The sequence below is a fragment of the Sus scrofa genome, chromosome 6 (genome assembly GCF_000003025.6).
Source record: "Sus scrofa isolate TJ Tabasco breed Duroc chromosome 6, Sscrofa11.1, whole genome shotgun sequence".
NCBI lineage: Eukaryota > Metazoa > Chordata > Mammalia > Artiodactyla > Suidae > Sus > Sus scrofa.
Genome location: NC_010448.4, coordinates 165059138 through 165086920, shown reverse-complemented (window position 1 = coordinate 165086920; position 27783 = coordinate 165059138). Strand labels below are relative to the sequence as shown.

The 27783-nt window shown below is 55.4% G+C and overlaps 1 protein-coding gene across 3 annotated transcripts; it reads left to right on the top strand.

The window, feature by feature from the left end:
* On the top strand, positions 7581–26642 carry FAAH (fatty acid amide hydrolase). 3 transcript variants are annotated; one of them, NM_213914.1, is given in 15 exon segments: positions 7675–7888; positions 14492–14605; positions 16291–16425; positions 17433–17566; positions 17648–17854; positions 18110–18150; positions 18312–18436; positions 20659–20784; positions 21268–21365; positions 22921–23020; positions 23313–23353; positions 24090–24129; positions 24929–25037; positions 25589–25734; positions 25965–26634. In NM_213914.1, coding segments are annotated over 15 exon segments (1740 nt in total). In that variant the 5' UTR covers positions 7675–7693; the 3' UTR covers positions 26094–26634.

The window sequence follows — 27783 nt, the reverse complement described above, 5'->3', positions numbered from 1 at the left end:
ACTTTTGGGGATGATTGAAATCTCAATGGTGTGATGGTTTTACAGATGTATACATATGTAAAAAAAGTCGTGAAAGTGTGTATTTTATTATTTTTTTTTCTTTTTATGACCACACACATGGCATATTGAAGTTCCTGGGCTAGTGGTCGGATTGGAGCTGCAGCTGCTGGCCTATACCACAGCCACAGCAATGCAAGATCTGAGCCGTGTCTGCAAACTACAGCACAGCTCATGGCAGCACTGGATCCTCAACCCACTGAGAGAGGCCAGGGATGGAACACTAGTCGGATTTGTTTGAGCTGAGCCACAGCAGGAACTCCTTTGCGTATTTTAAATATGTGTAGTTTAATCACTAATTACTAGAGAAATGCTAGTAAAAGCTACAATGAGGTACCACCTCACACTGATCAGAATGGCCGTCATTAGTAAGTCTCCAGTAACAGATGATGCAGAGGCTGTGAAGAAAAGGGCACCCCCTATAGTATTGGTGGGAATGGAAATTGATGCAGCCACAATGGAAACAGCATGGAGGTTCCTAAAAAAACAATAGAGTTGCCATTTGATTCAGCAATCCCATTGCTGAGCATATATCTGGACAGAACTCTCATTAAAAAAGATACATGCACCCCTATGGTCAGAGCAGCACTGTGTACAACAGCTGACATGGTAACAACCTAAGTATCCATCAAGAGATGAATAAATAAAGAAGATGTGGTACTGGAGTTCCCTGGGGTGTTGTCACTGCTGTGGTGCAGGCTCAATACCTAGCCCAGGAACTTCTGCATGCTGCAGGTATGGCCAAAAAGAAAAAAAGGAAATTAACACAACATTTAAGTCAACTATACTTCAATAAAATAAAATAAAAAAATATGTGCAGTTTATTGTGTACCAATTATATGTCAGTAAAGGTGTAAAATATATGCATACAGAACAACACGGGAACTCCCACAGAACAACATGTTTTAAACATATTCAACACTGCCCATTGTGGTTCATTGGTAATGAACCCAACTAGTATCCATGAGGACGCAGGTTTGATCCCTGGCCTCGCTCAGTGGCTTAAGGATCTGGCGTTGCTGTGAGCTGTGGTGCAGGTCGCAGACGCGGCTCAGATCTGGCATGGCTGTGGCTATGGTGTAGGCTGGTGGCTACAGTTCCAATTTGACCCCTAGCCTGGGAACTTATATATGCTGCAGGTACAGCCCTAAAAAAAAAAAAAAATATTCAAACGGAAAGGTAAGTTCACCTTTTGTGAACTGAGGAGTATGATGAAATCAACCCTTTACACCTCATGGGATGAATGGATGAAAGAACAAACTATTAGTCAGGAAAGGTGATTGGTGGTGTGCAATTTTTCTTGCATTGTGTTCAGCTGCCTCCCAGGAGGCGTCCCAACTGGCCCAGAGGGCTGCCTGGTCGGGAGAGGGAGTGTGACCAAAAAGTGGGCAGCTAGGCTGGGACTCCTACCATGTCACTGTTGCTTTCTCTTTTTTTTTGTTGTTGTTTTTGTCCTTTTTTAGGGCCGCACCCGCATAGGCATATGGAGGTTCCCAGGCTAGGGGTCGATCGAATCAGAGCTATAACTGCTGGCCTACACCAGAGCTGCAGCAACTCGGGATCTGAGCCGCGTCTGTGACCTACACCACAGCTCACAGCCACGCCAGATCCTTAAGCCACTGAGCAAGACCAGGGATCGAACCCGCAACCTCATGGTTCCTAGTCGGATTCGTTTCCGCTGCGCCATGACGGAGCTCCTTACTGATGCTTTCAAGAAGGGAGCGTGTGCTTTTCTGCATGTCTGGTTTTCAAAAACTGGTCTACCAGCCACGAGATGTTGTCTTCCACACGGTCTCGGATGCAAGAGCGATGGCCCACAGGCTGACTCAGTGCTCATACTGATGTCACCAGAACCAAGTGAGAAATATTCAGCTCTCAGGATCAAAATCAAAATCTTTCTCTAATAAAACTGCTGTTGCTATGGCTCATGTTTTAGTCACATTATTTTATTCTTTTGTTTTATTAAAGTGTAGTTGATTTGCAGTGTTCCTTCAATTTCTGCTGTACAGCAATGTCACCCAGCTGCCCATACACACCCATTTTCTTCATTTTCATCAGGTTCTTACCCAAGAGACTGGATACAGTTCCCTGTGCTGTACGGCAGGATCCCATCGCCCATCCGTTCTGAATGGAACAGTCTGCATCTACCAACCCCAGACTCCCGTCAGTGCCCCCCCCACACCAAACACAAGTCTGCCCTCCACGTCCATGAACTCTTTCTGTTTTGTAGACAGGTCATTTGTGCCATATTTTAGCTCCACATGTAAGTGATAGCATATGGTGTTTTATTTTACTTCGTTTTATTTTTGGCTTTTTAGGGCCACAACCATGGCATATGGAGGTTTCCAGGCTGGGGGTCAAATCGGAGTGGCAGCTGCCGGTCTACACCTCAGCCGTAGCAAAGCAACACGGGATCCGAGTCACATCTGTGACCTATACCATAGCTCACAGCAACACCAAATCCTTAATCCACTGAGCGAGACCAGGAATCAAATCTGCGTCCTCATGGATGCCAGTCAGATTCATTTCTGCTGAGTCACAACAGGAACTCCTATTATTTTATATAGAACTTACTATATGTCAGGCACTGTTTAAAACACTTTACTAAATTAACTCATTCAATTCTCAATAACCAATGAGGTAATACAATGGCCCTACTTTACAGATGAGGAAATTCAGGGGCAGAATGGGGAAGAAACTTACTGAACAGTTTCAAATAAATTTCAGAGGGTGAAACACATTATTTTATGTATACTCAAAGGAAAGAATGGGTTAAGTAGATTGAGGAAAGCAGATTTAGGGTGAGATGTGGTTGGACACGGTTGGTGTTTTTTCCAGGCTAATGACTAGGATTTTTTTTTTTAAGTCCACACCTATGGCATATGGAATTTCCCAGGCTAGGGGTTGAATCACCTACACCACAGCCACAGCAACACTGGACCACGCCCCATCTGTGACCTACACCACAGCTTGTTGCAATGCTGGATCCTTAACTACTGAGCAAGGCCAGTTATAGAACCCATATCCTCATGGACTCTTTGATGGGCTCAACCTGCTGAAACACAATGGGACCTCCTAGGAACTTTTAATAATAGCTCTAAAGTCTAGATGTCTGTATCCCTATTATACAGGTAGCAGTGAGTCTCAAAGATCCAGGTTTGACTCAGTGGGCCCCCCTCACTGTGGGGTATTGAGCAAGTCCCTGGTTGTCTGTGGACCTCAGTTATTCATCCGGGAAATGGGGATTGGGAGCTAAGTCAGTCAGCTATTGCTTTGTAACAAACCAGCCCCAAACTTAGTTACTTAAACAACCATTTGCTGGAGTTCCCGTCATGGCACAGTGGAAACAAATCTGACTAGGAACCATCATGAGGTTGCAGGTTTGATCCCTGGCCTCGATCAGTGGGTTTAAGTATCCGGCGTTGCTGTGGCTCTGGTGTAGGCCGGCAGCTACAGCTCTGATTAGACCCCTAGCCTGGGAACCTCCATATGCCACAGGTGTGGCCCTCAAAAGACAAAAGTAAATAAATAAATCAACAACCATTTGCTGTTCTCTGAGTCTGTTGGTTGGCCAGGCTCACTTACATATCTGCCTTCTGGCGGCTCTGCTCATCTTGGCCGACTCTCACCTGCGTACGGGCCTGAGCAGGGACAACGGGCCTGAGCAGATTCTACTGGACATGGCGTCCCCCCCAGAAGGCCAGCTTGGACGTCTCAGGGCACTGGTGGGGTTCCGGGAGAGAGAAAGGAAATAATTCTCTTGCAGCCTAGGCTCAGCACTACACAAAATTCCTTGCACTGCCTCTGTTCCTTGAACCAAATCACGAAGGTCGGCCCAGATTCCCAGGGCTGGCTCCCTTCCGAAGGGAGGGGCTACAAACTTACTTTTCGAAAAGCAGAGATGCAGAAATGTGCTGTATTGGGATCATTTATGTCATCAACTTACTGTAGAGACAAAACCCTCTCCTAACTCTGAGGACAGCAGTGTAACTGGTGGGGGGGGGGCTCTGAGGCGGTGGCGGCGCTCAGTCCACTGAGGTGAAAGACCTGTCAGTGCTTGGAAAATGATAAACCACCCCACAAATAGTATTTCTGGGTGTGGTGTCCTACCTCGTCCATGGGACTGTGAGTTCCTTGGAGCAAGGCTGTGCCCCCTCCTGCCCTCCCCTCTGTATTGAGGAAAGGCTCACAGAAATGAAAAGAAATGAAGCAAAGCCATTACCGAGAACAGGGCACAGCCCTTTTGTCTCACTCCCAGAACAAAGACAGACTCCAAAGCCTCCGGAATCTGAGAAGCTTCTTTCCCTTATGCAAGCTCATATGGGAAAGCTCATAAGCTCAGGCAAGCCCCCCATACCCCATCCCCCCCCATCATGCTTTCAGCCCTGCCCCCACCTCCAACTGAACCAGGTAAGGTATTCACCTGTCTTTCCACTTGACAGCTGAGGACCCGTGAAGATGACTTGCTCGAGATCACCAGCGAGTGGGCAAGACTCTGATGCCGCTCGGGAAAACTGCTGGGGCCTGCTCGAGTGGCCAAAGAGAGGAGTAACTCTTCCTTCCACGCCCCACCTGAGGGCAGGTACAAGCTGTTCTGGCTCCCGGAACGGCGTGGTGTGGACTTAGAGATGTTTTCTTTCTATCTTTCTTTTTTTCTTTTTTTTCCCAAAGTTCACAGCATTTTATTAAAGTACAAATTAAACTGAATAGAAAAAATAGTAAATATTTACAAAAACATTGATAATATCACTCAAGTCACACACACGTGGCAAATACAGGAAGGTCTTAAAAAAGGTGACAAGTGGACAATTATAGAGATGTCTCAAAATGGACAGAACAGCTCACTGCTCAGTATGGCACCAACATGACATGGAAGGTCTTTGGCATGAAAGTTGTCCCCTCTCCCTGCAAACTAGTGCCGCCTAGAAATGTGTTCTTTTGGGACAGTCAGACTCGGGTGGCCAGAGAGGACAAGGCAAGAACTGAGATAATCTGCATTATGGCCTAAATTTCTTCATCCTGTGGGCTGTGCTGAGGTTCTATAGACAACAGCCACGGTTTTCGCTCAGCTTCTGTTGCTCTTTGGACGGATACGAAGAACAGGTACAATTTCCACGGCTTAAAGACTCACCTGATAAAAGGCTGAGGGAGGAATATCTGACATTGGAACTATGGAAAGTTCTATCGAATGGATGTTCTCTGACAACACAGGTGAAGTCCTGGAAACCCATCCCCGCAGGCCCCACTTCTGCCTGCTCTTCCATTCTGTGGTCCCCGCCTCTCCTAACCCCTCTCCACATTGCCTTTCCAAAACCCTCGCATCGTATTTCTGCTCGAAATAATGAGTCAGCACTCACTGAGCCCTTGCAATGGACCAGGGGCTCTTGTAAGCGCTTCCCTTGGATTAACTCATTGAATCTTCCCAACCCTGTGAAGCAGTCACTGTTATTACCCCCAACTTTGCAGATAAGAAAAAACAAGGCACCAGAGGTTAAAACGACTTACCGAAGTTTACGCAGTAAGTGGCAAAGTTTGGTTGTGAGCTCAGGCAGTCTGGTTCCCAAGCTTGGGCTTCTCAGGGCAGAAACCCCCTCTCTGTAGGTCTCTATTCTAATAACAACAGCAGCAACAATGTAATGATTAACATGCAAGGATGGCTAACTATAGGCTAGGCCCTGTTCTGGCTAGCCTATAGTATTAACTCATATTATATCCTGTATGAACTCATATTATTATAATTGTACTAGAGAATTGGGGGGAGTTACTGTTCTCCTCATTTTACAGGTAAGGAAACTGGGGCACAGTCACACAGCAAGGATGGATTACCAGACACTCCAGCTCCAGAACAAGCTTTAAACAACTGTGCTATCTAGTTTTCCCAAGGGCTATTCAGCCCAAAGGCCCCACGTCCAAGGCTCTTTGGATTCATGCCTCATGATCTCTCATTGCAGCCAAGGCATGTCTTTTGTTTCTTGGTTGGTGCATGTTTTTTCCTTCTCAACTAGACCTTGAGCTCCACGAGGCCAGGTTGGGGATCTGGTACTTCCCTCAGTTTCCCAACGCACAGCAAGGATCTCACAGACTCTTCCTAACAGCCTTGCGAGGTAGGCACTCCCTGTTTTAGAGGAAAGGCACAGATTCGGAGCAGTGGAGACAGAATTGGATGGACAGCAGGCTTTCAGCAGACAGAACTTTCCAGCCACAGAGCACTTTCCCACATCCCACCCCACGGAGCCTCACTGCCAGGGGCACTAGTGGTAATCTTGCTTGATGATTAAGAGCAACTGAGTTCGAATCCCTGCTGAGCGACCTGTGTGACTCACCATTTAACCCCTCTTGTCCTCAGCCATCTCATCGGTTATTGAGAATAAAAATGCTTTCCTCGTTGGTCAGTTGGGAGGACAAATGAGATGAAGCCCATAAAGTCCCGTGAGAGAGGCCGAGATGGGAAAAATATGCCTGTGTCTATATAATGCCCCCACCCGCCCCTCCCAGGGTTTCAGTTCCCCAGGCAGATGTAGTTCTGCTTCCTGGGTGTGAAATCAGGGGGGCCCAGGACTAGAATAGGGTGACCCTGGGAAGGCCAGTCTGCAGGAGATGGCTGAGCAAAAGGACAAGTGACTGGTGGTCTGGCCACAAAGAAGAGCCTGGGGGTCCCTTCGTACCCCAGAAATTGACAGAACATTGTAAATCAACTCTTAAAAAAAGAAAAAGAGGAGTTCCCATCATGGCTCAGTGGTTAACAAATCCGACTAGGAACTATAAGGTTGCGGGTTCGATTCCTGGCCTTGCTCAGTGGGTTAAGGATCCGGCGTTGCCGTGAGCTGTGGTGTAGGACCCAGACGCTGTTGCTGTGGCTGTGGCGTAGGCCAGCAGCTGTAGGTCCGATTAGACCCCTAGCCTGGGAACCTCCATAAGTCGCGGGAGCAGCCCCTAAGACAAAAAGACAAAAAAAAAAAAAAAAAAAAGAAAGAAAGAAAGAAAGAAAAAGACGACAAAAAGAGCTCGGGGAGGAGACACAGGATCCTGGGGTTGAGGAAAGGGGAGGCGGCAGCAGCTGAGCTCCCTGAGAGGAACATCCTGTGTTTGTCTCTGGCTGGTGCCTGGGAAGCCACTGCAGGGGAGAAGCAGATGCCCTGGGGTGCAGGACCCAACCCAAGGTTCTCTAAATGTTTGCAGGGATTAATCAGGTTTGTGAGCCCAGTCTGGCGCTGCTCCCCGTGGTCCTGATCGGCCTTTCCCGCAGGGGGCTCCAGCCGGGCCGCATCCTCCAGGAATTGGGACTCTCCGGTGCTCGAGGTGGAGGCCGGGCCGGGCCAGGGCGCCGAACTACGCTAGAGATTCTGAGGGCGTCCCCTGGAAGCGGGTGCCTGCCTTCCTGCTCCTCCTGCGCCTTCTGGCCCAGTGCTTGAGAATTTGGGAGCTGCCCCAGCCACGCCGCTGCGCTTGACCTTGACCATTGCGCGCTGCCCGCCTCTGGCCGGCTGCCAGGCAACGGCGCCCGCCCCGCCCCTCCCCTCCCCTCCGCTCCCCTCCCGCGCTGGATCCCCGGCTGATCCAGGCCAGGTTTTGCAGCGGCGTCGGCGCGTGCTGATTCCTCTTCGGTTGCCCCCGGCCCGGTCCTCGGTGGGAGATCATGGTGCAGGAAGAACTGTGGGCTGCGTTCTCCGGCCCCTCCGGGGTTGCCCTGGCCTGCTGCTTGGTGGCAGCGGCCTTGGCCCTGCGTTGGTCCAGTCGCCGGATGGCGCGGGGCGCGGCGGCCCGGGCGCGACAGAGGCAGCAAGCGGCCCTGGAGACCATGGACAAGGCGGCGCAGCGCTTCCGGCTCCAGGTGACCCGCAGGTTTTGAATCGGGGTCGGGTGGGGGGGAGGGCACGGGGTGGCAGCGGCACTTTCCACCGCCTCGGTGCTGAGAGAGCCAGGTTGTGGGCAGCACTGGCGTGTGCGCAGCGCCGGCTTTTAACTTTAGGCAACCCTTCTCGCCCTCATGCTTGTCTAACACATGCCCTACTCTTTCTGAGCCAAACAGGGCCTAGGGGAGGAAGGGAAACGAAAGACAGTCTGTGGAAGGCTCTAAACGCACTGGGTCACTTTGCTCCGTGCCCAGGAGTCTCAGGACCACTGACTATTGGGACGCCAGAACGCAGCTGTGGGAACCAATAGGATGCTCAGGTTTAGGACTCTGGAATCGGATAGTCCTTACACCTAAAGGGTATGATAGGCCAGGGAATCCTGAGAGTTTACAGTTCAAACTCACTGATTTGTGCGTCAGGATGCTAAGTGGGAGCTGGGAAGGGCCTAAGTCCACAGGGAGTTACTGGGCTCCAGCAGCCCAGGCTGTCCAGTCTGACCAGTGGTAAGCCCCTCGCATGAGCAGGTTTAGGTCCAGCCCTTCCCTGGGTGATCTGTCCACAAGCTTTTCTCCCTCTGAATCAGCTCAGTGTGTGTAAGGCAGCGAGGGCAGAGACCAGAAGAGCTGGCTTTCCGTTTAGGTATATGACACCCTGGACCCAGTTCCAAGTCAAAATGCTGAACTCTGTTCTTATCCTCCCCTGAGGGCAGGAAGACTTCTCCCGAGTATTTGATAGGATTTGGGTCTGATAAGTAGGAAGACGTGCCAGGTGACAGCACGAGTCAGAGGCTGGAATTAGACCCAGGATGCCCAGTGGGATGATCCCTCCTCATTCAGATGGAGAGCAGCAGGGGGGAGAGCTTAGGAAGGGAGACCCTGCCGTGGATGCGGTACCAGGGCATGGCCCTGGTTCCCTGGAGGTTACGGCTGGATGTCCTGGTATGGATTTACTTCACGTTTACACACCCTCCCTGGGACAGAGAGCCTGGCTTTAGAACACCAAAGCTTGGCGTTTCCAGATGGGAAAGCAGGGAGGTAACTTGTGGTTTCCCAATGACTGGGAGAAGGAAGGGAGAACTATCTCAGAGCCTCTTGGTTTTAAGCAGCCAGCAAAGGGGCGGGGTCTTGAAGACAATGCTTTGGGAACAGGTGGAGGGTTTAGCTGAGCTCAGCTGGGGCCTTAGGATGCCCCGCCCCAGTCCTATGGCTCCTTTCTGCTGGGGTTGGAATTGCTGGGTGATGGGCAGGTAGGTTTTGAGGCTGACTAAGCACTCTTTCTCCTGGGGCTTTCGTGGCCCAGCCCCACACTGAGCAAGGGACACCGAGGTAAGCAGGGCCCTGGGTGAATACAGCAGCTTGCAGTCTAGCTCCTGCCTGACAGCAGGAAAGCTAGTTGGCCAGGTACCTCCAGGGTCCCAAGGCTTTGCTGGAAGAGGAGGAGTCCTAAGCAATTCTTGGGTATCACAAGGTGGTTCATCTGTCTCTGGACTCCAGAGCATCTTTAGAGCGAGGCATGTTTCTGAAGCTCTCTGTTGACCACGTGAGGCTTAACCTGAAACATGGTCTTGCCCATTTGTTTCCACCGTGCCCCTTGAATGAGTTTTAATATCCTTTCTAGACTGAAGAGAAGGACCAGCATTGATAGACTCTAATGGCTGGGAGAGACGTCACAGAACACCTGCTCCTGCCTCTGTGCCTCTGCACCTGTAGTTTTACCCTTAATATCCTTCCTGCGCATCTCTACAAGCCGTTTTGTCAAAACCCTACTGGTCTTACAAAGGCCACTTCCTTCAACTGGGTCCCACCTGTAGTTCCATCTCCTGGCCTCTCCAAGACCAACAGGAAGCTGATTCCATTTCATTCTATTCCATTCTATTCTATTCTATTCTATTCTATTCTATTCTAATGTCTTTTTTTAATATATGATGATTAAATTTTTTTCCATTATAGCTGGTTTACAGTGTTCTTTCAGTTTTCTGAATTTTATGTCTTTCTTTTTAGGGCTGCACCCTCGGCATACGGAGGTTCCCAGGCTGGGGGTGGAATCGGAGCGGTAGCTGCTGGCCTATGCCATAGTCACAGCGATGGCAGATCCAAGCCTCATCTGTGACCTACACCACAGATCACGGCAACGCCAGATCCTTAACTCACTGAGCGAGGCCAGGGATCGAATCTGCATCCTCATGGATACTAGTCAGACTTGTTTCTGCTGAGCCACGATGGGAACTTCCTGGAAGCTGATTTTAAAACAAAATGATTCGGTGGATGAATTGAACAGTGTGGTTTTTGTTGTGATCAGTGTCGGGGCCTCCTTGATCAAATGGTAGAGATATCTTGAAATAGAACAAAAGTGATTAAAAAAAATGAGCAAAAATAAAGACTCAGAGGACAATCTAGGATACCTGAAATTAGGACAGTAGGTGGTTTAGAAGGAGAAAAATAGAAGGAGGAGGTGGTGATTCAGTGACAGCTATGGTACCCTTCGCTTGAAAAAGTAGGCATATAGATGGCCAGACGCTTGGTGAGAAGGGATTTTTTTTTTTATTTTTTGGTCTTTTTAGGGCTGCACCTGCGGCACATGGAGGTTCCCAGGCTAGGGGTAAAATCGGAGCTGCAGCTGCCCGCCTACACCACAGCCACTGCCATGCCAGATCCGAGCCTCATCTGCCAACTACACCTACACCATAGCTCACTGCAACGCCGGATCCTTAACCCACTGAGCAAGGGCAGGGATCGAAGCTGCATCCTCATGGTTACTAGTCAGATTCTTTTCTGCTGAGCCACGACGGGAATGGTGAGAAGTTATTTACTCATCTGTACGTCCCTGTGTTCTCCACACAAATGCAGTTTCCCTGGTGTTTGCAGATGGGCCTCCTGGAGGTGCAGGCTTACTCTGGTGTCTTGTGCAAGAGAAAATGTCTCAGCTGCCTGATAAGTAGTTGAAGACTTAAAAATAGCTGTTAGCAACAGTGTCATCAGCTGTTAGCACAGAGCCAAGGAGAGATTTAACATGTGTGCTGAACGCGGAGGGGAGCTTGCTGGCAGCGTCTAGCTGAGGTGCACAGGGCCTCGAGGGCCCCTGCAGCCAGGTGGGGAACAGCGGTGACCAGACTCAGTGGGCTGTCTGGTGATTTTTACTCTCTTCAGCATGCTGTTAGGAGTTTTTTAAACAATGCGTACACATTTATATAATCGGAAGAACAAAATCTTGCTATTTTCATTGCGACGTGGGAAAGGCCCGGCGTAGTGCTGTGTGTATAGTATGATCTCCAAGTGCAAAAATAGAATATATGTAACCAACTATACGCATTGTGGGTTTTTTTTTTTTTTTTTTCTTTTTAGGGCCACACCTGTGGCCTATGGAAGTTCCAGGGCTAGGGGTCGAATTGGAGCTGCAGCTGCTGGCCAACACCACAGCCACAGCCACTCCAGATCCGAGCTGCTTCTGTGACCTGCACCACAGCTCGCAGCAATGCTGGATCCTTAACCCACTGAGTGGGGCCAGGGATCGAACCCGCGTCCTCACGGATACTAGTCGGGCTCATTATCGCCGAGCCACAATGAGAACTTCCCACATTGTGGGTGTTTACAAACCTTTTTTTTTTTTTTTTTTTCCCCTGTAAGGTGTCATCAGAAACGGTTACCTATGGCTTCCTTTTCAGAAGCGGGACTGAGCAGAGCGGTCCTGGAGGTGGAGGAGAGCTTCACTTCCCCTTTTCATTTCGTTTACCGTAAAAAATGCGTGTGTACCCCTAGGGATTGTCTCGAGTGTGTGTGTGTGGGGGGGGGGGGATCACGGATCCATTGTTTTTCCTTCCTTATAGCTCCCTGTATTTCCCATCCCGAGTAAGTGTTTATCCACTTAGCAAATTCAGGGAGGAGGTAGAGTGTCCTGATGTTGAGGCCAGGCTTCAAAGGCTGCGTGGTGGGTGCTCTGCTCCGGGCGTGCAGTGGGTGCGAGTGGGCCGTGTCGCATCGAGGGGGGGCGGGGGAGTCTGACAGGCCTGGGAACATCTCCCCGAGCTTGTGGTGTGAAGAGGCGAAGAGGGTTTTGAGGGCAGAAGCAAGGCCAGGTTGCTCACTGCCCTCTCCGGTCTGGCGGCAAAGCTCAGGCAGGACCGCCAGTTAAGTGGCCCCTGTGTGACCCAGGGAGACGGGATGGGCCCTGCCGAGGGTCTTGGTAGAGAGGATGGACAGGTGGCCAGTTTCCAGAGTGACCAGGGGGCTCGGTGACTGATTGGGTGCGGGTGGGGAGAGAGGGGAGTCCAGGGCGGATGGGGGTGCCCTTGCCTGGGCAGGAGGAGCCGGCGGAAAGTGGGGAAGGGGGCGCAGCGTGCGCAGGAGGACTCAGGGGCAGAGGGAACAGAGACTAGCTCAGCGAGGAGCGGATTTGAGCTCAGCTGGGTCAGGCTGGAAGGATGAGCAGGAGGCTGTGGGATAGGTGGAGGGCCTGGAATGGAAGCCAGGAGAAGGACCAACTTCTTCTAGCATCAAAGAGGAAGAAGAGGTGCCCAGGGGAACCTACAGAAGCCTCTTTCTCCCCCCAAATCTGGCTCCTTCTCATGCTTCAAATCACAGCAGAAATGGAGTTCCTGTCGTGGCTTAGTGGTTATTGAACCCGACTAGGATCCATAAGGATGCTGGTTTGATCCCTGGCCTCGCTCCGTGGGTTAGGGATCCGGCGTTGCCGTGAGCTGTGGTGTAGGTGGCAGAGGCAGCTCGGATCCTGTGTTGCTGTGGCTGTGACTGGATGAGCGACTGACAGAAGGAGTGGGGAGGCAGGAGGAAATGCAGGGAGGCCGGTGTGTCCATGCCCAGGAGGAAACTGAAGCAAGGCCCCGGAATGCCTCTGTGAGACTTGGAGCAGTGTGGGAACCGTCGAGTGGCTGTTGGGTTCAGCAGCAAGGAGGTCTGGCGACTCTGGCGACAGCAGAGGAGGGCAGAGGTGAAGGGTGGGGGGAGGAGCCCTCCTCCTCTTGGTCTCCATACCCTCGGGCGTTTGCAGGCAGGGCCTGCCTGGCATTCGTGTGTCTGATCAAGCTCCCTGCTCCTCCCGAGAGCTCTTCCCTGACCACCTTCGACCAGCGCGCTGCCCACGCGGCACTGGTTTTATTTCATGTCTTACTGTCTAAAATGCTTATTCGTTTCCTTATAAATGATCTGCTCGCTCCCACCTCTGCACCTGTACGAGCTCCCCAAAGCCTGGATGTGACTTTTTATTTTTGGCCTGTGCCCACAGCATGGGGATGCTCCCAGGCCAGGGATCAGAGCCACTCCAGAGCAGTGACCCGAGCCACCACAGTGACAACAGTGGATCCTTAGCCCACTGAGCCACCAGGGAGCTCCTGGACGTGACTTCTTGGTTCAGTGCTGTACTTCCATGCCTTGCGTGGTACCTGGTACAGAGTAGGCACCTAATACGTATCTATGGAATGAATGAAAAAAGCCCTCTTTTTTGGGTGTGGCTCCAGCTCCAGCCGCAGCCACCCAGGACAGGTCTTCTTGCTTCTGCCCTCTCCTGCCGGGGGTGGAGTAGTTAGGTGCGCAGGCCGTGCTGAGTGGGCAGAGAACTGTAGTTTTACCAGTAAGGTCCCAGGCAGGGCACTTCCCCTCTCTGAGCCTCAGTTTCTTTTTTTTTTTTTTTTTGTCTTTTTTTTTGTTGTTGTTGTTGTTGTTGTTGCTATTTCTTGGGCCGCTCCCGCGGCATATGGAGGTTCCCAGGCTAGGGGTCGAATCGGAGCTGTAACCACCGGCCTACGCCAGAGCCACAGCAACGCGGGATCCGAGCCGCGTCGGCAACCTACACCACAGCTCACGGCAACGCCAGATCGTTAACCCACTGAGCAAGGGCAGGGACCGAACCCGCAACCTCATGGTTCCCAGTCGGATCTGTTAACCACTGCGCCACGACGGGAACTCCAGCCTCAGTTTCTTGAGCTGCACAATGGGAATGGTAGTGAGATTTAATCCAAATACAGAGCACATAGTGCCTGGCACACAATGGGCAGCCATTCATTGGTGGTGCTTGTTGGCTATGTTCTCATAATCAGCCTGGGGATGGCCTCTCCCTGGGCCCCCCTCCAGTAAGCTGCTTCTTCTTCTTCTTCTTTTTTTTTTGTCTTTTTAGGGCCACACTCGAGGCATGTGGAAGTTCCCAGGCTAGAGGTCAAATCAGAGCTGTCTACGCCACAGCCACAGCCACACCAGATCCGAGCTGCGTCTGCAAGCTACACCGCAGCTCACAGGAACGCTGGATCCTTAACCCACTCAGCGAGGCCAGGGATCGAACCTGCGTCCTCATGGATATTAGTTGGGTTCGTTACCGCTAAGCCAGGAAGGGAACTCCCTTCCAGTAAGCTTCTTGAAGAGGTAGATCAGTACTGTCCACAGGTGGCAAGGGTCTGCCCAGGCTGGGCCACATCTGTGGCCTCAGAGCTTCGGGCGGGCCGTTTGTCATGGATTTGGGATGTGACAGCATGTGCTTGGCAGGTGTGGGGTCTTGGGAGCTTGGGCCACAGGTTGTCTGCTCCAGGCACACGGGGCCTGCGGGGAGTGGGGGACTGACCCCAGGTGTCTCCCCAGAACCCCGATCTGGACTCGGAGATGCTGCTGGCCCTGCCACTGCCTCAGCTGGTACAGAAGGTACGAAGTGGGGAGCTGTCTCCAGAGGCTGTGCTCTTTTCCTACCTGCAAAAGGTAAGGCCAGGGGGTGGTCCTGCTTGCTCCTTCCTCCCCTCTCTGGGCAAGGCTGTGGCGAAAACCTGGCCTGGACTTTGTCCCGCAGAGGCCCTGGTGGGACCACCGTGCCAGGGGCTGCCAGGACAGAGGGAGCTGGAGTTCTGTGTGTGTGTGTGTGTGTGTGAGAGAGAGGGAGAGAGGGGGAGAGAAAGAGAATGACTCTCTGTGCAGTGCACGCGCGTGTGTGGGGCGCACTGAACACGTTGTCTTAGCTGGACGCCTGGCTTTCAGCCCAGACTTCTTCCCTCTCCCTCCCGCCTCCGCCCCATCGGTCACCGAGTCTGGTCTGTTCCCTTCTTATCACTCTCTCTAGTCCATCCCCGTTTCTCCGCCCCCTGCAGCCACCCTGGTCCTTCACCCTCATCTCCCTCCAGGACCAGATGCCAGCCTTCTGGCCAGATGCCCTCTCGGCTCTCCCGCATCCTCTCTGGCCAAGGCCTTCTGGAGCTCAGGGCATCAGCAGCTCAGAGGCTGGCCATTCCCTGGCCGCCAGGGACTGCCGTGTTCTGCACGGTTCCTGGGGGGCCCCCTTCTCCCTCTTCTTGCCCTGCGCAGTGCAGCGGGCCCCCTGATGAGTCTTCGGGGCTTAGAAAGGAGTCCCCTCTCCCTGGAAGCCTCCCGCCCTCCGCCTCCCCTCCCAGCCCAAGTTGCAGTTTCCTCCTCAGTGTGGACTTTCTGACGATACCTTTCTCATCGCCTCATCCTTCTCTCTCCCAAAAGGCAAATGTGTGTCTGCTTTATCTTTGCACCTTCGTGCTAAACCCTGCTTTTTAGGTCGAAAGTGCTCAAGCCATGTGTTTGAAAGGAACTGAACGGAGGGCTTGTGCTTTATGAATGTGACTTTTATGTCGCATGACTTCTTGGAAGTGAGCCCGTGGCCGCGAGGGTGACCCCGAAGCAGGAGGACGTGCGTGTGGGGGACCGAGGTGGTGTGTGTGACGGCAGCTGAGAGCGGCTCGGAGAGAGTCTGCCTGTGCAGGAGGGACCGGACACCCCTGGCCCCGGCTTCTTCTGCCCCCGTGTCCCTGAAAACCCTCCTGCCCTTCTTAATCGGCCGCAGAGTGCACTTGGTGACAGATTTCCTGTGCCTGAGTGTGGCAACAGGCTGCTCCCGTGTTCTCCAGTTGCTCTATCAGTCAGCCACTCCTCCACGAGACTTTATTATCGGATTCAAGAGTCCCTGGGGGAGGGGAGGCCTCACATGGGCAGGTGTGGGCCAGGCCTGGGGGAGGCTAGAGGCCCAGTCTAGCTCGCAGGCGCCTCCCTGGGCAGAGGTGTGGCTTGGAGGAGGAGGGAAATGGCCAAGGGTCATGGTCCCAGCTCAGCCTCCAGGGGCTCCCTGAGGTCAGTAGTTACTTCTTTTGAGAGCCTGGGCTGTGCCCGGGCCCTGCGGGGTCGCCTGTTGTCTTGGAGTCCCAAGGTCGCCTTGGAGTTGAAGGCCTGAGGCAGCCAGGCGGAGGCTGGAGCCACCTGCAGGTAGCCAGGCTGGTGCTGGGCCTCCGTTGCCTTCTCTGCTCCCGGCTCTGGCTCATGTTGCTGGTACCCTTCCTCGAGGTATACTTTATGTCATGTATGTTCTAGCACAATTGGAAAAAAAATAAGCCAGGCCCACTTGGCCTTGTGTCTCCGCTTCCCTCCTCCAGGCCTGGGAAGTGAACAGAGGGACCAACTGCGTGACCACCTACCTGGCAGACTGTGAGGCTCAGCTGTGCCAGGCGCCCGGGCAGGGCCTGCTCTACGGTGTCCCTGTCAGCCTCAAGGAGTGCTTCAGCTGCAAGGTGCCCTGCCCGAGTCCCTGCCAGCCCGCTCCGTGTCCTGGCTCACCCTGGGCCCTCAGAGGAGGTAGCAGGTCCCCAGGCCTTGAGAGGGCACCATGGGCGTGCCTTGCCCCTTGGCCTGTGAGGGGGTGGTGGAGCAGACCCCTGGCTCATCAGCCACGTTCCCCTGTTGCTGTCACGAATGAACTTCCTTGAACACCCAGGCAGCAAGCAGGCAAAAGTCTTTAGGACAGGAAAGCACACAGCTCCCAGTGGGGGGAAGAGGCCCCTCTCTATTGTTCTGTAGGGTTTTCTCTCTTAGAAAGATGGGGATGGGAGCGCCATCAGCTCTTTTGCCCACTGGCCTTGCTCAGTTGACCCTACATCAGTCCTTGTCCGATAGCGGCCTTCGGGGCCCTTGGATCCCGTAAGTCTCATGGTTCCTTTGTTCTTCTCTTCCCTAGACTGGGAGTCGCCAACCCTCTCATTTCTTTTCTTTTTTTTTTTTTTTAGGGCCGTACCTGCAGCACATGGAGGTTGCCAGGCTAGGGCTCCAGTCGGTGTAGGGCTCCAGCTGGTGTCGCTGCCAGCCTACACCACAGCTCACAACCACACACCATCCAAGCCGCATCTGCGACCTACACCACAGCTCATGGCAACGCCAGATCCTCAACCCACTGAGCGAGGCCACGGGTCGAACCCGCAACCTCATAGTTCCTAGTCAGATTCGTTTCTGCTGCGCCGGAACTCCTCTCATTCCTTTTCTATCAGTGGGTTAGAGATTAACATCCACCTGGGTGTTAATCAGCATATCTGCCCCAGGAGAGGCGGGGCAGGGGTGGATCAGGCCACTAGTATATCTGGGGTAAAACAGGTCTACTCCCTGTAGTAAGCGAGGCCTGTGGGGATGGTACTCCCTGGAAGCCCGAAGTCACGGCGTTAATCAGGGACCAAAGGCTAGATGCGGCGCAGCTCCTGCACTGACAGAATCATTGCTCTGCCTCACCCTCGCCCATCCCTTCTTCTAGGGCCATGACTCCACGCTGGGCTTGAGCCGGAACCAGGGGACACCAGCAGAATGTGACTGCGTGGTGGTGCAGGTGCTGAAACTGCAGGGTGCTGTGCCTTTCGTGCACACCAACGTCCCCCAGTCCATGTTCAGGTTGGGTCTCAGGGGCGCGGGGTGGAGGCAGGGGCACCGGTGCCAGCAGGACCCAGGCTGACCCTGTCCTGCTTCCTCCAGCTATGACTGCAGTAACCCCCTCTTTGGCCAGACCACGAACCCATGGATGTCGTCCAAGAGCCCGGGCGGCTCCTCGGGAGGTGAGGGGGCCCTCATTGCTGCTGGAGGCTCCCCACTGGGCTTAGGCACCGACATCGGGGGCAGCATCCGCTTTCCCTCCGCCTTCTGTGGCATCTGCGGCATCAAACCCACGGGGAACCGCATCAGGTATGGTGTAGGTGGTGGGTGGAGGGACCTTCCAAGTCCCTTGCTGTGTGACCTTGGCCTAGCCCCCCCCCCCACCTCTCTGGGCTCCAGGCAGGGATCCCCTTCCTGGAGTTCGGCTGGGAGGTGGTGTCACAGCACCACAGTCCCTGGTTCCCTAGTTTCCAAAGTGGTGGGAGCTCAGAGCTGCTGTGCGGATGAGGGGTTGGGCAGAGGGTGGCCGTTTCCCGTTTCCAACGTCTTGTGTTTCTTATCCAGCAAGAGTGGTCTGAAGGGCTCCGTCTATGGACAGGTAGCAGGTGAGGTCTGCGGTTCCTTCGGTGCCCTGGAGGAGGGGGGTTGGCCTGATCCACCTCGGCCCCTGCCTCTGCTAGGACCACGGCCCAGCTCTTGCTTGGACCCAGCCCCAGAGCCCCTTGGGGCTGGGTGATCTCTCTTTCTGCCCCTCCCTGCCCCACAGTGCAGCTCTCAGTGGGCCCCATGGCGCGGGACGTGGAGAGCCTGGCCCTGTGCCTGCGTGCGCTGCTGTGCGAAGACATGTTCCGCCTGGACCCCACGGTGCCTCCCCTGCCCTTCAACGAGGAGGTGAGCAGGGGTGGGAGTGCATTGGGGTCTTCCTGGTGCGCCTGAGCCTGCCGCGCCTCCGCAAATAGCCATCAGATGGCGCCCTCGCCTGCATTTGGAAACCACGAGGCTGTCAAATTGGCCGGCTGAGCGCTAGAGCAGGAAAGGGCCACCTCCTGGCTGTCCCTGAGCAGTAGGATTAGTCTTGAAGCTAAGAACAGCTTGAGAGGAGACTCCTGTACCTTGTCTGTGTTTGACTCCCGCCCCCCGCCCCCCCAGGACATAGGATCCTTTCTTAGAGTATTCATGCACCTCTCCCCAGCCTCCAGCAGGATGCTTGGCTGAGTGACAGTTAAAAAGCAGAGCTATCTCCCTCCCAGAGAAAGCAGGGACCAGTGGGCAGTGTCAGATGCTTCCCCAGAATATCACTGAGACAGCCCGTTGATCAGATGAGGCTGAGTGGCTTACTTTCTGTGGTCAGGGAGGGGACTGCCCCCACAGAGCCTCAGTGGTGTGAGGGAGGGGACAAAGCTGGGATATTTGCAGTTGGTTTCAGGTGGATAGTTTAAAGTGGGGGTTGGGGAGTTCCCGTCGTGGCGCGGCAGAAACGAACCCGACTAGGAACCATGAGGTTGCAGGTTCGATCCCTGGCCTCGCTCAGTGGGTCAAGGATCCGGCGTTGCCTTGAGCTGTGGTGTAGGTAGGTCACAGACGCGGCTCGGATCTCCCGTTGCTGTGGCTCTGGCGAAGGCCAGGCAGCTGTAGCTCTGACTAGGTCCTTAGCCTGGGAACCTCTGTATGCCTATGCGGGTGCGGCCCTAGAAAAGCAAAAAATTATAATCAAGTGGGAGTCGGTTAGGACTGACCACGGATCATGATGTCCTAGGTGAGGTTTGGTGGATACGGCAAGGTGAGGATTTTGAGGAGAGGGGTTCAAGGAGTCTAAACTATCACCTGATGCTTCTACTGAAGAGTTGATGAGGTTTTGTTTGTTTGTTTGTTTGTTTGGCTTTTTGGGGATGCGCCCACAGCATATGGAGGTTCCCAGGCTAGGGGTCCAATCGGAGCTATAGCTGCCAGCCTACACCACAGCCACAGCCACACAGCATCCAAGCCACGTCTTCGACCTACATCACAGCTCACGGCAACGCCAGATCCTTAACCCACTGAGCGAGGCCAGGGATCGAACCTGCGTCCTCATGGATGCTAGTCAGATTCATTTCCACTGCACCACGACGGGAACGCCTGATGAGTCTTTTAAGAATGAATAATAAAGTGCTTTGTGCTTTACGTGCAGCACATTCAGGAGTAGGCAGGGGAGATCCACGAGAGCGCGGGAACAGTAAGGCATATTAATGTAGACAGCGAGCTGGGTGGCGTCAGCCCACTTCTCAGCAGGCTGACACGTCTCCCTGCAGACCTCTGCCGCTCACCCAGCCCGGGTTGCCTTGGAAGGACTGAGCGCCCCAGGCAGGCAGGAGATCTGGGCTGGGTGGGGTTCCGACTGAACCCAGTGGTTCATGAGCCCCTTCCTGAGAAGGAGGAAATGAGGCCCCTGTCCTGAGGTCTGGAATACTCTATCGTGGGAGCTAGGACTTGCATTCTTGAAACAGGCTGTGGAGAGCCTCGGCTCAGGACCCAGGATGCCAGGGTTCCCGACCTGGCATTGTCACTCTGCACTGCAAGTGGCCTTGGGCAGGTCCCAGCCCCACTCTGGGCCCATCTCCCTGTCTGGACCTGAAGCCCCAGTTTCCTTATAAGTCCAGTGGGAATCCTCATTCTTGCTCTGTCCAGCTGTGGAGTCGTTGTGAAGGTGTTTTGTGACGGGGTCAGATGCAGAAGGGGCTGGTCTTACTGGCAGCCAGGAGACCTGCAGCCTTAAAGCTGTGTCTGAGCTCTTGGAGTTCCCACTGTGGCTCAGCAGTAATGAACCCGACTAGCATCCATGAGGATGTGGGTTCGCTCCCTGGCCTCACTCAGTGGGTTCAGGATCTGGCGTTGCTGTGAGCCTTGGTGTAGGTTGCAGATGCGGCTTGGATCTGGTGTTGTTGTGGCTGTGGCATGGGCCGGCAGCTGTAGCTCTGATTTGACCCCTAGCCTGGGAACCTCCATATGCTACAAAAAAATACCAAAAAAAAAAGAAAAGAAAAAAAAGAAAGGCCGTGTCTTCGCGCTATGCTCTGGGCGCCCTGCATCGGGCCACCCTCTCCCGCCCTGACCCGACTCCCGTGTGTTGCCCTCAGGTCTACACAAGCTCTCGGCCCCTGCGTGTCGGGTATTATGAGACCGACAACTACACCATGCCCACGCCGGCCATGAGGCGGGCCCTGCTGGAGACCAAGCGGAGCCTTGAGGCTGCGGGCCACACGGTATGGCTGCGGGGACCCGCACATCTTGGCATCACCCTTCTCCAGGGAAGCCCTCCTGGTACCCATGGCTGCCACCCATCCCTGGCATCTTTGCGCCCTGCTTGTTTTGTGTTTGGGATGGGAACCCTGACCCTTTGGGACCCGTGAAAAGGGGCTGATCAGGAGTATTGGGCACATGATTGACGGTGAACCTGGCCCTGCGCTGGGGATGTGCGAGCTGCCTCGTCAACCGCCAGCTGGTGCACAGCTGTCCCCAGGTTCCCGGGGCCCTGAGGTGGCGGTTTGGGGCTGCCCGTCTTGGACAGGCTTACGCGTGGCTCCCGGGGGGTGTCACAGGCCAGCAGACTGCCTCGGCGGCTCTTGGGAGGGTGTCATGTGGGCAGGGCCGGTCCAGTCCATGCTCAGGGCCGCCTAGGCAGCCTGGGGGTGGTGGGACTGAAGGGTTTCTAGGTCTGGGAGCCTGACACCCCTCAATCCCTGCAGCTGATTCCCTTCCTGCCGGCCAACATACCCCACGCTCTGGAGGCCCTGTCAACGGGCGGGCTCTTCAGTGATGGTGGGAAGAGGTTGCTACAGAACTTGTGAGTGATGCTGGGTTTGGGGATCGAGTGGGGAGACCCAGGGAGAGGAGCTGGGTTCTGTGACTCCCCGGACAGGTCAGGCTGGGGGCAGATGGAGAACAGGCCTCAGCTGAACGTGAAGGTCTGAGCATTCTGGGTAGGGATCTGGCCACCTTTCCAACTGCAGGCTGAGCCTGGCGCTACCTCACCCCGGAGACTTTGGAAAGGGGCCAGCGCCGGGGAGGCTGGACTGAGCATCTGTGGCCTGGCCTTGAGTTGGTCGGGTGGCAGGAGGTGGGCAAGGAGTTGCCTATGTGTTTGGGAAAGATTGGGAGGCAAGGGCAGGACCAAGCAGGAGGGCAGAGGTGTAGACATCACGCTGTGACTCCAGGCTCTTCTAACTGGAGCCGTGTCTTTCCCTTTTGAGCAGGACCTCAGTTTTCTCTTCTGTAAAGTGGGTAGGTTGGCTCCAACCTGCTTTATGGGACTTTTCAGAGCTCCCATTTAGAGAAGCTGGTTCTGCTTAGATGTTTTCAGTCCTTAAATGTTGATGAGGGCAGAGGACAGGCCTGTGAAGGTGTCTCCTGGGGACAGGCTTAGACTGATTGGACTTCCCCCAGTAGCTAAGTGTAGTCCAGGCCTTGGCAGAAGGGATCAGCCCTCATTCTGGCCCTGGGAATGAAGCTCCAGGATCAGCCGAGGTCTCAGGGACAAGGGTCACAGCGCCTACTCAGGGCTGCCCCCCTCGTGCCTCCAGGCCGGCTTCAGCATCAGTGTGTAGGGGGTGCCCTCAGTATCATGCCCTGGCCAGGGAGAGGCTGCCCTCAGCTCTTACTGCTCTGAGCTGAGTTTGCCAGGGATGGAGACACCAAGCCCTGCCTTGGGGAGCTCTAGAGGGGGTGGGCAGAGCCCAGACATCCTGAAGGGTTAGCAGACACAAGTTGCATTTTTTTTTTTTTTTTTTTTGTCTTTTTGCCATTTCTCGGGCCACACCCGCGGCATACGGAGGTTCCCAGGCTAGGGGTCTAATTGGAGCTGTAGCCACCGGCATATGCCACAGCTGCAGCAATGCAGGATCTGAGCCGCGTCTGCGACCTACACCACAGCTCACGGCAACACCAGATCCTTAACCCACTGAGCAAGGCCAGGGATCGAACCCACAACCTCATGGTTCCTAGTTGGGTTTCTGCTGAGCCATGATGGGAACTCCAGTCGTATGTTTGAAATGGGAGGGGTGGGCAGAGTCAGAATTCCCTTTGTGGCTCAGTGAGTCCCGAACCTAACTAGTATCCGTGAGGATGTGGGTTTGATTCTGGGCCTCGGTCAGTGGGTTAAGGATCCAGGTTTGCCGTGAGCTGTGGTGTAGGTTGCAGATGCGGCTCAGACCTGACATTGCTGTGGCTGTGGCGCAGGCTGGTAGCTGCAGCTCTGGTTCAACCCCAGCCTGGGAACCTCCATATGCCACAGATGCGGCCCTAAAAAAGGAAAAAATAAAGAATGAGGGATGCAGTAGGCGGAAGTGAGCTGGAGGGATGCCTGGGGCGGAAGTGCCTGGACTGGTTTCTTTGTCTCCCAGCGAAGGCGATTACGTGGACTCCTGCTTAGGGGACCTGATCTCAATTCTGAGGCTGCCCAAATGGCTTAAAGGACTGCTGGCTTTCATGCTGAGGCCTCTGGTGAGGATGCAGGGAGTGGCAGGGCTGGGCTGGGCTGCTCCAGAGCCTCTGGGGCTCTTTCTCCTCCCCTTAGCTGCTTGCTCTTGGTTTGGGCAGGTGTGGCCTCTTCCTCCCAGTCCCCACCCAGACTGTCCCCACCACCACCCACCACCATGCCCTGTAGTCTTGAATCCCCCTGCACGTTGAAGGGGGGCTGCCCTGGGGCCTGGGGAGAGGGAGAAGGCACGGGTGGCTTGAAGACGGTTGCTGCGCTCAGCCCAAAGCCGAGTCACTGACTGTGTCTGTCCCGCAGCTCCCAAGGTTGGCAGGCTTTCTCAGCAGCCTGAGGCCTCGGTAAGAATACCTCCTGTGCCCAGATGCCCACCCTCCCCCCTTTCGCCTGTCCTGGGTCCAAGTGGTTTCTGACAAGACAAAATGAGAGAAGTAGCTTCTGGGGCTGGAAGGGGCCCAGGCAGGGTGGCCACCTCTGTGGCCTTGGGGGAGCTTTTGAAGAGGTCTTAGCAGGTGCCGGGATGGCTGGAGAGCAAGGACCTGAGGGAGAGCACAGGCTGGCCGAGGGTGGGGAGGAGACGATCTCCCTGGCTGGGCGAGGCCCAGGAAGGAGCTGGTCGGGCAGGGGACGGGGGACACTGGGAACCCAAGAGGGGATCCAGCTGCTCTCTGCCTGCACCTGCCTGCCCCCACCCCCGCCCCCGCCCCTGCCCGTGGCTCGAGCCCGCAAAACTGGGGAATAAATGGCCCCCGTTGGACTCTGGCATCTTGCGGACTAGCTCCTTCTCTCGCCAGCAGGCATTTGGGACCTTGGACAGCTCTGGCCTCTCCAGTGGCCTCAGGGTAGCTGGGAGTCAGGCCACTGTGGGAAGAGCCCCCGTCCTTCCTGGGGACTCCGTGGGACCTGAATTGAGGGATTGGCGCTTGTGGCCTGCACTGCTGTCCTCTCACAGACCCCCGCGAGTTGAGAGGGGCCCAAGGAGGACTGAGATCTGGGAGGGGCTGAGAGTAGGGTCTGGGGCTGCTGGTCGCTGTGGCCGTGACCCTCATGGTCGGTGACCTTCCTCCCTCGGTCTAGGTCGGCTGGAAAGCTCTGGGAACTGCAGCACGAGATTGAGGTGAGGCCAGAGCCCCTGGACTAGCGTAGGGCGTGGCGGGTGGGGCTGGACAGGGCCCCTGCCCTGGGGGTCACTTAGCCACTGGGCCTGTCGGTCCCCCAGAATGGTCCGCCATTCCCCCTTCCACTCCCTGGCCCGGGCTGCTGGGGGCCTGCTCTCTGACCTCACCTGCCCGGGGGCCCATCCTAGGGCACCGGGTCAGCCTGGAACTCCTGCCCTGGATGCCCCTTCGCTGTTCTGGTGCTGCCCGTAGCCAGGCACTATGTGGCCCTGCCCTGGCAGGATACCATAGAGAGGTGTATCTATGGTTCTTTGGAGCAACTGATGCCCCCTGAGAGCAGCCGTGGCTAGAGGTCCCGTGGTGGTTCAGTGGTTAGTGAACCCGACTGGCATCCATGAGGATGCGGGTTCGATCCCTGGCCTTGCTCAGTGGGTTAAGGATCTGGCACTGCTGTGAGCTATGGTGTAGGTCACAGACGCAGCTTGGATCCCGCATTGCTGTGGCTCTGGTGTAGGCTGGCAGTTGTAGCTCTGATTTTACCCCTAGCCTGGGAGCCTCCATATGCAACGGGTATGGCCCTAAAAAGACAAAAGACGAAAAAAAACCCCAAAAAACCCAAAACCAAAAAAAACCCCAGCCGTGGCTGCATGTCCCACAGTCCTCCAGCCCGTTGAGGTTCAGTTGAGATTGGGGGCAGGTGCAGGGCCAGAGCCACCCTAGCCACCGTGGCTGCACTGGAGGGTCCCTGCCACGGGCAGGGGCTGAGTGCTTCGCCTGGTGTGCTGGTATCCTCCCCAGATGTACCGTCACTCCGTGATTGCCCAGTGGCGAGCGCTGGACCTGGATGTGGTGCTAACCCCCATGCTGAGCCCTGCCCTAGACTTGAATGCCCCAGGCAAGGCCACAGGTGAGGTCTGCGGCCCCTCATGCCCCTGTCACCTGCCTCTTCTCTGCTATGAGTTCAGCCCTGAGCCTGGTGGGGCTGCTGGGAAGTAGAAGAAGTGGGGCCCTGGGGGGTGGGCTGCACCCCTGGGGGAGGACCCTGCCCTGGAGAGGCTCACAGTCTGGTTGGCTGGAGGGTGGGAGTCATGTGCGATGCCCCCGGGGTGGGGGATGAGCTCCCTGTCCGCAGCACTATCCAAGTTGGAGATCTCGTTACAGTCTAGGGCTTTAGGACGTGGTGATTGAAGTCCAGGTGGAATTTAGATAAACCAAGAAAACAGCAGCATTCCAGGTGGGGGATGCCGCAAGGGCAAAGCCTCAGCAGGCTTTCCAGCCTACCCTGAATCTGGATTCCTGGGCTTTGTCACTGTCACTCAAGTCTCAGCCCCAGGAGAGAGGCTCTCCCTGCCTGTGGGAGAGGGATGCTGTTTCACAGGGTGGAAGACTGAGGCTTGGAGAGGGTGGTGGGCACAGAAGGTCACCCAGCTGGCTTCAGCGGCTTGCGCTGTGTCTCAGGGGCCGTCAGCTACACGCTGCTCTACAACTGCCTGGACTTCCCCGCGGGGGTGGTGCCAGTCACCACGGTGACTGCCGAGGACGAGGCCCAGATGGAGCATTACAAGGGCTACTTTGGGGACATCTGGGACAAGGTGGTGCAGAAGGTGAGTGTTCTTCCCCTGGCCTCATACCTGCACCCCAACTCTAGGTGCTGTGGCACAAGCAGTAGAGACATGTGTAGCCCTTGTCCGTCTTTCTTGATGCAAGACCCCGAAAGACTGTGGGCAGGCAGGGGGCCTTGCTGTGCCGCCGTCTTCTCCAGCTGGGGCGTTTCCTGGACCCGGGTGGGGTCCTGCCCCGGTCCCTCCCATTCTGATGCCCGTGTTCCCTGCAGGCCATGAAGCGGAGCGTGGGGCTGCCTGTGGCCGTGCAGTGTGTGGCTCTGCCCTGGCAGGAGGAGCTGTGTCTGCGGTTCATGCGGGAGGTGGAGCGACTGATGGCTCCTGGGCGGCAGCCCTCCTGACCGCTGCCCGCCCGGCCCCCCAGGACCTGAGACCCACTGGATCCGCGCCCAGCGGAGTCAGGACACAACTGCCACCGTGCAAGAAAATGTTCAACCTCAGGCAGAGGCTTCCCGGTCTCTCCCCCTCGCCCCTGCCAGAAGCCCAGAACCACTGAGTCTGGACCTTGCTCTTCCCGTGGTCCCTGCTCTGCCCTGATCCCGCCAATGTGGCAGCTAGTGGGTATGACATGGCAAAGGCCCCCCAACCGTCAAAAACCGGTTCCTGGTCTCCATACTTTCTGGCAGTCGTTGTTAGGGCAGTGGGGGTTGGAGACCTGGCCTTCTGGAACCCGACTCCAGCCATGTCCGTCTCGTGCTGCAGAAGCTTCTCTGGTCCTCGTCACTCACGGGCAGACACCGGCTTCTCCGAGTGGGCCTTGCAGCCCAGGACTTCACCCCGCCGCCCCCAGCCTAAGCCCTACTTTGCGAGGCATTGTCTTCTCTCCTGCCCTCTGCTGAGGGTGCCCTTTCTGCTCCTCTACCATTAAATCCTCTGAGGCCCAGCTCAAATCCCTCTTTCTCCCTCTGAGCCCCTGAAGTAGGTGAACTGTCTCCTCGCAGTCTGCCCTGTGTGGGAGGGCATCTGTGGGTGAGTCACCTCCCTTTGCATACTGGCTCTCCTCGATGGCAGGGACAGTATCACTACATCTTTGTCCTCAGTGCCCAGCACAAGGCTGGGCTCAGGGCAGCTGGGAATCTGGAAGGCTGCTGGGGAGAAGAGCCCATGGGCCTGGGGAGGCAAGCCCAAGACAAGGTGATCCAGTAGAGAGTGCTCGCAGGGCCAGCCAGGGGCTGGAATATCCTGGGAAGGCTTCCTGGAGGAGGAGGACCTGTGATGACATCCCAGGGAGAAGGAACAGTACGCCCAAAGACCGGGACGAGTTTGGTACACGGAAGCACTGAATGGGCACGGGAGGAGCAGCAGAGATGTAGGTGGGGATCAGGTCAAGGTGGACGTGGGGGCCAGTTCAAGAACTTGAATCCCATCTCCAGGGCCACGGGACATTTTTGAGGGGTCACACAGGTGTGGTGAGCAGAGTAGACAGGAGGGGCAGAGCCTGGAGAAGGCAAGGGGGCTGCTCCATGATCCCAGCGTGGGGCGGGGGGCCTGGGGCCTGAGCCAGGGCTGGGGCCCAGGTAGAGAGAGGTGGCTTGGGAATTGGCATTGGCATGGAGTGAGCGATCTCGGCTCAGGCTCAGCACTGCCCAGTCGGCCAGCTCAGCTCTTACTGGGCTGTGTTGCCTGGTGGGTGGAGGGGTCGCTCCTGGGCAACTCTGGGGCTTCTTGGGCTCTTCCCTACCATGCCTCCCTGGCCCCAGCCCCGATGCACCTGCTGCCTGTAGAAGATGTTTCTGGCCTGAGCCCGTGGGCAGGGTGGGCCTCTGGCTCCCACCTGACCTACCTCCTGTTGTTTTTAAGGCGAGCTGCTTTCCCAAGGCTTCCTTCTCCGCCCTGATCTTCCTACTTCTCCAGAGGGGCTTTCCCTCCAGGTTGCGTGCCCAGGTCGCGTGCCTAGTGCTTCATGCCAAAGGCGTCCCTGCCTCGGTGGGGCGAGTCTCGGAGCAGACACGAGCCCCACCTCAGGCCGCCTAGAGGGCCTGACCCACATGGACTGTGATGCCCAGGCAACTGCTGCACTTTGCCCTGATT